Source organism: Lampris incognitus, chromosome 17 (assembly GCF_029633865.1).
Source record: "Lampris incognitus isolate fLamInc1 chromosome 17, fLamInc1.hap2, whole genome shotgun sequence".
In the NCBI taxonomy this organism is placed as follows: Eukaryota; Metazoa; Chordata; class Actinopteri; order Lampriformes; family Lampridae; genus Lampris; species Lampris incognitus.
The window spans coordinates 12270769-12282199 of record NC_079227.1 but is presented as its reverse complement, the minus strand read 5'-3'; the positions used below and the strand labels follow the sequence as shown (position 1 = coordinate 12282199).

General features: G+C 46.5%; 1 protein-coding gene across 1 annotated transcript in view; it reads left to right on the top strand.

Annotated features, from left to right (window-relative positions):
- LOC130127920 (SH3 and multiple ankyrin repeat domains protein 1-like) overlaps nt 1-11431 on the top strand; it is a 67853-nt gene that overhangs the window by 3911 nt on the left and 52511 nt on the right. Inside the window, exon 2 of the mRNA XM_056297635.1 lies at nt 6760-7268. Coding sequence (XP_056153610.1) covers nt 6760-7268 — 509 coding nt within the window. The remainder of the gene's footprint in view (nt 1-6759; nt 7269-11431) is intronic.

Sequence of the window (11431 nt, the reverse complement as noted above, 5' to 3'; positions counted from 1 at the left end):
AGAGAGAAAGATCAGTAGCCCTTTCTGCAGATCTTTCCATCCATCCATCTTTTTCTGTCCATGTTGCTGTAAAGCTGTCATCCATCTCCGTCCTCGTTATCATGATTCATCCTCATCTTCAACCTGTTTCCTGGCTGTCAGTGGATGTCTGTCCAATAACTCCTTTTTAATATCATCCTCTCTGCGCACCACACAAACCAGATCTATTACAAATCGCCTCCTCGGCTCGCTACAGGACATCGAATGATCAGAAAACAAAGATGCCCGGCAGTGGCTGTCAGTTGGCCGAGTCCTCCCCTCTGAGCAACTTCCAAAGTCTCCAGATCACCACTGTCGGTCTTTTCAGATGGACTGTTTTCATCAGCGGAATTCCTCCAAAACGCACCTTCAGGATGTTTACCCAGCAAGAGGCGTTAACTTTGTTAAAAACTGGTTTAAATAATTAATTTCAGGGGCTTTGCTAGTTTTCAGTTTGTCGGTTTTTTGAGATTGTGCAATGACATCAAATTGGTTTTCCACTGGTGGCTGACAAAGTATTTTGTGGGAGAGTCAAGACAGGTATCTGGGAGTCTGGTGGATGGTATGGGTTGTCAGGCGATATGGGAGAACATTATCATCATCATAATCATAGGTGATTTTACCTGTTATCCATATATATCACGATATCTGCTTACATATGCAAAAAAAAAAACAAAAAAAAAACCGCCGTGTCTCAGAATCCAACAGGGCTTCATCACGTCCAAACTGTCTGGTAATGTCAAGTATGACAGAAAACCACAGCTAGTTTTCAGGTTAATACTTTCTCAAAATATTTCAGATCTCATTTCGTGAGCAATTTTAGAGAAAAAGATTCTCGTTATCTTAATTTTTTGCGTTTTAATATTTACTTTTTTTTCCATAAACCTTTTTCTCCAATAAGTGCATTTAAAATATCCACCTATATGCACATGTAACCAACACAATAATCAGATTTAGGACAACTGTAAGCCCGTCTTTAAACATGCATGACAAAATGATTAGTGTACAAAAAAGTATGCAAATAAAATCTACGTAAGTAATCCTAACGAGCATAAGGGCAAAGACCATTGTTATCATTCATTTGAAAACAAAAAGTGTGTATCACCATGTATGCCTATGCAAACTTCCTCCAGATTTTATGCCATTAAAAGACGATAATCGTTCATCTTGAGTTATTGCCCGGCCCTGGTTGTGGTTTTGGCTGTTCTCACATTGGCTCGTAGTGAGAAGGACGTGAGTTCATTCAGACCTTCTGCACAGAATGAGAACATTCACAGGCGTTTTCCCCACATTCACATGAGCGTCCTTCAGCAATCCAGAGACATGCATGTCTGGTGAACTGCAGACTGTAAATCTAGTGGATATGAATGGGAGTGTGAGACCTTTTTGTGTGTGTGTGTGTGTGTGTGTGTTGTGTGTGTTGTGTGTGTGTGAGGGCGTGCGTGCGTGGGGCCATGTGATTGGACTGGCGATCCGTCCAGAGTGTCCTCCCTGCCTACGCGTCCCCTATCATGAGCCTCAAAAGGGAGTGAGAGGATTTCAAAAGGACAGTGGGGATGGCTTGCAAGTATCAAAGATGTAGTGGGTAAGGAGACATTACAGCTCATTAACAGGTCTCGTGGTCTCGCTTGTGGGGTCGGCTTCAGTGACTTGCCTCTTCTTCACTTCTCCTTTCCACACCCGCTGATGTCTCCCTTCACTTTTCGCTGTCTTCACCCCTTCAGGCGGTGTTTGCGCTTCACCTTTATCTGATTCACGCTGCCACTATGCAAAATGCAACACCCTCTCTTTCCTCCTCTCAGGTGACCCCCGCCCGCCCGCCTCACTTTAACAAACCCATTAGTTTGGCCTCCGCCGTACCCTCCATCAGGTCCCTCTCTAGTTCCTTTATCTTGCCCGGCACAGACTCAAAGTTTGTAAATATTTAATGAGACTTTGTTCATAAATCACCTTCAGTCCCCTCATTGGTGAACTTGACTGATAGTGTTAATCTCCTCAACCCCTTGTGAGTGTTTCACATGCCACCCCCCACCCCCCATCATCCTGTGGATTAGATAAGGTGGGCATTGTAAATAGCATGCATGCATGCATGTCAGAACATCCCTAAAAAACGCAGGTTTTGCATATCTTAAAGGAAAAATGCATGTTTTTGTTTTTACAACGTGGGTCTCATATTTGTAATTTTTGCCATCATGCATATCAGTTATGATATTTTTATTCACTGGCATGACAGTAGAGGTTTTCTAACATGGGACCCACCACTAGAAACAGCTTCACAGTGGGTTTTCTACGGGGTAACTGAACACAAGTCTTAAACTGTCCTTTCAACAACAACAGCATAAAAAATCGTAGCGTCAGGGGCGTCCGGGTAGCATGGCAGTCTATTCCATTGCCTACCAACACGGGGATCGCCAGTTCGAATCCTTGTGTTACCGCCGGCTTGGTCGGGCGTTTCCTACAGACACAATTGGCCGTGTCTGTGGGTGGGGAAGCCGGATGTGGGTATGTGTCCTGGTCGCTGCACTGGCATCTGCCCTGTTCAGGGGGGAGGGGGAACTGGGGGGAATAGCGTGATCCTCCAACGCGCTACGGCCCCTTGGTGAAACTCCTCACTGTCAGGTGAAAAGAAGCGGCTGGCAGCTCCCACATGTATCGGAGGAGGCATGTGGTAGTCTGCAGCCCTCCCCGGGTTGGCAAAGGGGATGGAGCAGCGGGACTGGGGACAGCTCGGAAGAGTGGGGTAATTTGCCAAGTACAGTTAGGGAGGAAATGGGGGGAGGGGTCGTAGTGTCGTGGTGAGACAGTGTACATGGTTGTCTATCATATTGTAAACTACAAAAGACTCTCTGGCCGGTTGGCTGGGGGGGGGGGGCTTTAGGCTGAGCTACGTTACACTGGTGGCAGCGGTAAGTTTCATTATAAGTCCATTGTGATCCTGTTTCAGTGTTTGTATTGTGTAAATTGCGTAAAACACAGCATCCATTGCACGTCGTGCATCTTGGAAGAGAGATCCTCCTCTGTTGCTCCCCCTGAGGTTTTCTTCCTGTTTTTTCTCCCTGTTAAAGGGTTTTTTTAGGGAGTTGTTTCTTTATCCGATGAGAGGGTCTAAGGACAGGATGTTGTTGCTGTTGAGCCCACTGAGGCAAAATTTGTGATTTGTGATATTGGGCTATACAAATAAAAATTGATTTTATTTTATTTGATTACTGTAATCTACAAAACACTCACTGGCCAGTCAGCTGGGGCGGTTGGCGCCTTTAGCCGAGCGGTCAGCGATGTCGTCACCTTGTGGTTACCTCGGATCATCGTATCCCGCAGCGGGGGTCGATTGAGCTACGTTGCAATATGACTGTATTACGCTGGGAGTTTATGAATGGTTTACTTCTACGTATAGGCTGTTCATCCCTATAAGTTGAACCAGGAAATAGATCAGTAATGCGACCAATTATTGATATTATTGGACATTTTGTGTTACAATTTTAAGCTTGAACTTTCGTTATCACCTGCAAATATGTGGTGCAGATAGTTTGAGTCAAATTGCACTTGTTGACACACAAATGGGACTCGTGTGTAGTTGTGCCCCCATAAGACACCGTTGTTAAGCTGATCTCTAGTCTACAGGTACACGGGTATTTTCTGCGTGTTATGGCTTTTCGTCCACATGTAAGTTGTGTTTGAAGTCAGTGAAAACGGACCCATTGAAAAACTTCTTCCAGGATAAACATTTTTCATGAACTACGTTTTCAGTGTTGTAGACGAGGAAAAACCGAGTTTTTGGCTTGTTGGCTTTTTTTCCCCCAGGCTTCTGATTGGCCAACATGGCTTAGGGTTATATCGCCGCCTGTTGGTTTTCGAATGCTCCTGACAGCGCATTCAGTGTTGAGTACTATGTGTTTTTGGGTTTTCATTTTGACGGAGGTTTTTTTTTAAAATAAGTATGAAGAGGTAAAAACCCCTGTGGACTAGGCTAGCAGTGGTCGAGTGGGGGCGTCCACGTAGCGTAGCGGTCTATTCCGTTGCCTACCAACATGGGGATCGCCGGTTTGAATTCCAGTGTTGCTTCCGGCTTGGTCGGGAGTCCCTACAGATACAATTGACCCTTCGCTAAGGCCCGCCCCCCTTAGTTACTGTTGCTAAGACCGTCAAGCTTCAACATTATTTTACGGTTAATAAAAGTAATTACTTACCTTGGAGCAGACCAAAGCTGTGCTTGTTGATTCTTTGAGGGGGTTCAGCTGGATTTGAGGACGTCCACATAGCTTTTATCCACAGCCTGCACTTTTCAGGGTTTTGGTTTTGGAAAGGGGAAAAAAACGTACATCTTCCAACCTCTCCAGGTAACGAGTGTCACTGGTACAAGTGCCCGAGGCACAACGTTTAACCATAACTAGCTAGAAGTCCACAAAACCAGCTCGAAAATGAAGAAAATCTGAAACTTCTGCATCGGAGTCAACGGAGCGCCGCCATGACAGTGTCGGACCTCTGTCGGAGCCTGTCCTATGCTGCGCTGTGACTGGCCAGTCTGCGTTTCGGGGGCGTGGCTTAGCGAAGGGTGAATTGGCTGTGGTCTGTGGGTGGGAAGCTGGACGTGGGTATGTGTCCTGGTCGCTGCATTAGCGCCTCCCCTCGTCGTTCGGGGGGGGGGGGGGGCTGGGGTGAATAGCATGACCGGGACGCTCGGAAGAGTGGGGTAATTGGCCAAGTACAACTGACAATTGGGGAGAAAAAGGGGGGAAAGTAAAAAAAAAAAGCTGACGAGTAAAATTACATTATAACTAATATGGATGGTGGTAAAAATTAAGACCCAGGTTAATTGAATGTTATTTTGTTTATTTTTTTCTGAGATTTACACACTCTTGAACACTGTCCTTTTCAAGCCCTCTCCTCCTCATCATATGTTCATTCTGGTCGAACACGTTTCCTCTTCCGCCGGTCGAGCTGCCACTGCCACCAAGCAGGTCTCAGTTCTTCTGACGGACATTGTTTACGATGAAGCGGTCCATCATGGTGGTCCATAAAGCTCCGTGGGGAGCAGCGCCTTGACAGCGGTCAACCCCCCCGCACGTCCATCCACATATCGGATCTGCTCAGCCGGCAGACCTCCTCACGGGCATTCAAATGGGACATGAACGGGCCCACGTGCTTCCCATGCCGGCACTCACTGGTTTCAGTAGAAAAATAAGTGATTTTCATCATTCATCGCATAAAATAGTCTTTAGTTGACTTTGGCTGTTCGGAGGTCAACACCTAATGCCTGTACTTTTTAAATAATGGAATATGGCTGTTGATGGATTGATAAAGTGTGCCTGTTTTTTTCTTTCTCTCCTATTTTGATCATCTGTGATTATTTAAAGAAATCAGATCTCCTTCCCTAATTCATCTTCCTCTCCCCAGCAACTCGTCTGTGCGCCTGCCGTCTGATGTGATGTTTAATGAGTTCCATCTGTCCATCTGAATCGGACCCATGCCACATTCAGGGCATCAAGTGAGGGTGGACGTGGTGGGGGGGTGGGATTCCCGGTGTCATTTTGCCATTTCTGAGTTGGTTGTTGACCGCAGTCCAGTTTCACATGACGGCGAAGTCCCAACACAGATAAACCAAAGCAGAATACATGGAGGCTCCTGGTCAGCCAATCATGAGGCAGAGTGAACCACTGAAAACAATTGTAAACTGCTCATATCGAGCTACCTGGCCTAGGTGCTGAAACAAAATAAATAAATAAATGGATGAATAAAAAAAAAACATTGGCTGGGGCAATTAAGAAAATATGGCAATGGTTCTGACCACACAAGGTGCCGGGCTGTCTGTGATCTGCAGTGAACCTGTGATGTGAGTTCATGGAATTTAAATTTAGCCCGTCTTTCATCAGTCAGCTATCCCCAGATGCATTCTTTGGAGCTAAATGGAAAAACGGGAACCAGTTCTGTGCTCGTTCACACATGTGGACTGTGGGCTTTGCCTCCAGCTAAACCTTCTATTATTGTACTTCTCATACCTCAGAAACCCTGAATGACAAACACACACAGACACACACACTTTTAGATCAGCGATACTCAGTCATGTGTATGCAGGGTTTTCTTCTATACCAGTTGATTTCACTAACACAACTTCAACCAGATAGGAGGAGACTAATCAACTAAATCAGTTGGTATGGTTTTTGGTTGTTGGGAAAACCTGCATACACACTTCTCTCTACTGCACATGACGAGTCTCCGTGCTCTGAATTGGCTTTTGGATTTTACTATAGGAATGTATTAACAGCCCTATAATGAGCAAAAACAGTTCAATGTGCTGAGCTGTCAGCGTGCTGGCTCAGTGGTTAGTTGCTTGCTGTTACCTTAAAGCGAGAAAATCCTTTGTTGATCCAGACCCTTCTGAATGCCGTCAGCACAATCTCCTCATTTTCACACGGGTTTCCTCCCACAGACAAAAGACGTGTGTTAGATGAGCTGGAAATTATTAATATGCTCATTGATGTGTATACAGTGTGAGTCGTGTGTGTGTGTGTGTGTGTGTGTGTGTGGACTGGCAACCTGTCCGGAGTGTCTCCATGCTATCTGCCCAATGCATGCTGGGACAGACTACAGCCCCTTGTAACCCAGACTTGGATTAAGTTGATGTAGTGAATAAATGAACCGAGTTTCTCTCTCGTCCTTCTCCGCAGAATGTTCCCAAAGAAGAGGCCCGAGTTAGGCCAGATGGCCATGACCTGTCACCATGACAACCATGCCATCCTTCAGCCTGCCCTGCAGTGACACCTGCACAGCAAAGGATGCTGGGAAACAGCAAGCACTTTTACCACACTCAGGACGAGAAGGACGGGGAGGATGAGGAGGAGGAGGAAGAGAAGGGCGGCGGGCAGGAAATGGAGAATGGAGGGATGGAGGAGGAGTTGGACATGAAGGCAATGCGACAATCGTGGGAGGGCAAAGCGGGAGACACGATCAAACCGGCCGCCATCGTTGTCGGTAGGCAGAGAGCAGACCGGCCCCTTAGGCCTGCCCACCTGGGCAACCGGGGTATCCCTTACTCGTCCAATCAGGCCCCTCCTCATCACCAACCAACCAGTAAGCAGCAGTTGCAGCATATCATCCCAGCCAATCAGCTGCTCTATCACCCTGGCCTGACCAATGTGTTACAGAAGAGGCGGGCTCACATGGAGCGCAGCATGACCACCGTGTCGCCACTGGAGGATACCCACCTGACCATGATGGTGTTCAGAATCGGGGTCCCCGACATCAAACAAACAGTAGGTGGATGATGTCCATGATAACAACTTTTAAGCCACAGATTTATTTGCAGTTGCTCCCAACAATGACATTTAAAAAAGTAAGATAATAAAATAAAAGTTAAAATGTAAGGGCAAAAAAATGAAGAATAAATGATATAGAAGGTAAAAATCTCACTTATTAAAAAGAAGAAAAAAAACACGATTTTCACCATCATCTCAGAAGAGTGCTTAGTGTTTTGTCTGCTGATGGAATATTATCCCAACAACATAATCCATTACGATAATGGGTTTTAGCCATGCGGCGCCATGCTGTACACAGCACAGTGGTGATCCTGAAGGCTTTCGAGAGCATTTGCCATGTGCGCCGCTTCAGCGAGGGTTCAGTCACTCAAGCAGAAGGCCAGATTGGAAACAGTAATCTAGATGTGTGCAAGATTTATTTCACGTTTCATCTGGACCCTGCAACACAGTTAAATCCAGATTCCCAGAAGTTCACAGTCCCTTTGCAGGTAATAACTGCCATGAGTTATTGAAAGTAATAACTCTCAACAGTTCCCATGGCTAAACGTACACACCATCTTGAATTCCTCTGCCTGCTTAAACACACTCATAAAAATGTTAATTAGCCGCAGATGTGCCTCATTTCCTGATTCCTCCTGTCCAAACCACACCCCTACTGACACAGTCTACATGAGAACACACCAATATAAACACACCTACAATGTGATTCGATATGGAACTATAAGATACAACTTTATTGACAAATTCTTCTGAAATGTGATTTGCATCACAGCTATTCAATATGAAACATTGCCAAAATAGTAGAACACACATCTGAACTCGCGTTGCACTTTTTTTCCCCCTCGTTTTTCTCCCCAATTGTACCCGGCCAATTACCCCACTCTTCCAAGCCATCCCAGTTGCTGCTCCACCCCCCTCTGCCGATCCGGGGAGGGCTGTAGACTACCACATGTCTCCTCCGATACATGTGGAGTCGCCAGCCGCTTCTTTTCACCTGACAGTGAGGAGTTTCGCCAGGAGGACGTAGCGCATGGGAGGATCACACTGTTCCCTTCAGTTCCCCCTCCCCCTGAACAGGTGCCCCAACTGACCGGAGGAGGTGCTAGTGCAGCGACCAGGACACATACCCACATCTGGCTTTCCACCCACAGACACAGCCAATTGTGTCTGTAGGGACGCCCAACCAAGCCGAAGGCAACACGGGGATTCGAACCGAAGATCCCTGTGTTGGTAGGCAACCGAATAGACTGCACGCTACCCAGATGCCCTGCATTGCACATTTTAACAGGTGACATCACCGTTGTCATCATCCACCTGCCTTTTTACATTAGACCTGTATATTGACTCACTTCACAGTAGCACAGTACATCATACTGCGCCTGAGTCCCTGCCTGCACCGGCCTCTTGGCCCGACCATTTTGACAGAGTAGTGTGATTGACAAGTTTTCCTGCTTATTGCACCTGCACTGCAGGATTTTAAACTACATGTTGGAAGGCAGGGGTTCATACTCGCCATAGAGCACAATGTAGGGGATCAAAACATCATGACCATTTCAAAATAAATTTCATTCTAGTACATCCATTCCAGGCCAGGTCTGAGCTCCAAAAAGGGGAGAAATACCTACCGTGTGTAAAAGACAACAATGTTTAATGTGACTCATACTGGTGCAAAATCATGCCAACAGAAGAGTTTAACTACCTCATTCAGGCCACTTGTGATCACAGTTATAATTATAATTATTGGTAGGGGCGATGGAGTTGTTGACCATTCACTTTTAACGAAGGCTCTCAGTGGTACACGGGGGGCAGGTGAAAATTGGCCGGCCTACATGCTCAGCATCCGCATGAGAATGAGTTTCCCTCACCAAAATCCACCTCACCCCACACCCCCACCCTGGTCTGTCCTCTTCTCTTGTCGATTTTTACTGTCCTACTGCTACTTCCGGCTGCTCCCGTTAGGGGTCGCCACAGCGGATCATCCATTTCCATTTCTTCCTGTTCTCTGCATCTTCCTCTGTCACACCAGCCACCTGCATGTCCTCCCTCACCACATCCATAAACCTCCTCTTTGGCCTTCCTCTTTTCTTCTTCCCTGGCAGCTCCATATTCAGCATCCTTCTCCCAATATACCCAGCATCTCTCCTCCACACATGTCCAAGCCATCTCAATCTTGCCTTTCTTGCTTTGTCTCCAAACCGTCCAACCTGAGCTGTCTCTCTAATATGCTCGTTCCTAATCCTGTCCTTCTTCATCACTCCCAATGAAAATCTTAGCATATACTCGATTTTTAAAGTCCTGACATCTCGAAACATTCCACATGTCAGCTGATCTGGCCTCAATACAACTATAACAGCTAATTATCTCCTAAGGTTTTAATGAGTTCAGGGAGGGCCGGTGGGGAGGGGGCAGGGGGCGGGGGGGTTGAGATGTCAGAGAGAGACACAAACGTGTGTAGAAGGTGTTAGTGTTTTTTGACATTTGTCCACCACTACCAGATGCAAAATGTCAATATTATACCTGTGTGCCAACGACAAACACCCTGCACACCTTAACTCACTGTCCTGAAACCAACTAGTACTGATGGACGGGTGGAGAGAGACCGGGGGGGGGGGGGTAAGAGAGTGAGAGAAACAGAGAGGAAGTTAAATGGTTTGTTGAAGAGAGAGATGAGGGAATGAGGAAGGCGAGAGGAGGTGTTTACAGAAGTGATGAAACTGCAGAATGAAGACATTGGAAAAACTTGACTGATAGAACACAAGTGTCACTGGTAGGCCCTCAGAGAAACCCGGACCAATCACATTCATATAGCAATATATACAGTATTACATTAGCTGTCTCTCCCAGGGATTAACCAAAAACACACTTAGACACACACGCACACACACACACACACACACACAAACACACACACACACACACACACACACACACACACACACACAGTGTATAATATGAACACTTTAGAAACTGTATACTGCACTGTACAAACACACACACACACACACACACACGCCCATAAGTAGGGACAACCACACACACACACACACACACACACACACACACACACACACACACACACACACACACACACACTTAATACAGTTTACCTCCTAGGGACTGCCCAGACATTGCTACAGTAACGGGAGCCGGGCTCCTCTAATGAGCTGGTTGCTATGCCAATAGTGTTGGCTGCACTATCAAACACACAGAGCTAGTGGGGAGGGGGATATGGGGGGGGGGGCGCTTGTAACTGCTGAGGTCTGCAACTCTACCTGCAGTTTCCCATAAAAGAGCATAACATAGCATAGATCCATACATCTCATTCGCTTTGTGTTTATGGGAGGGGGCAGTTAAAGCATAGAAATAAAATAGTCTGGGCAAATGGACAGCAAGTGCATCCCATATTCATGTAGAAGTTGTTGGGTACTGCAGCTAGGAATCCATCAAGGAATCAGGGGCACACACACACACACACACACACACACACACACACACACGCTTGCTTGCTGGTAGTCCATCGAGTCCGATGATGACATCCCTCCTCTTTAAAGGTGTGTTCTTTGATGACTGTAGAGTCCAATTCTTGATCCACAAGTTGCATTGCACGTTGGGCATATGAAGACTGAGTTAGTGGAGGCAGGCATGGTTGTGTGTCTCCTAGTCTTTTCTGTTGTTTTTTCACATACCTCTCCATTTCGAGCTGTTCTATACCTCTGTGGCAGTTCTCCTGCCAGTTGGAACAGTGGATGGCAGCTTGCTCCAGTCTCAAGGGGTCGATAAAACATTTCTTCAGCGATGTTTTTAGCTGGTCTTTGTATTGCTTCTTCTGACCACCTGGAGACTGGTGGCCCAGATGAAGCTGTCCATACAGGACTTGACATGGCAGGCGCTCTTGCGGCATCCTGATGACATGCCCAAGCCAGTGCAGTTGGCGTTCAGTGACCATGGCTTCTATGCTCTTGCAGTTTATCGTAGCAAGAATCTCAGCATGATGAACACGGTCACGCCATGTGATCCCCATGATTTGCTGCAGACACCTTATGTGGAATAGTTCCGGCAACCTTAGGTGGTGGCTGTATGTGAATCAGGCTTCACAGCTGTATAGGAAAGTTGTGATGCAGACGGCTTTGTAAATGGCAATTTTGGTGTGGAGGTGTTTG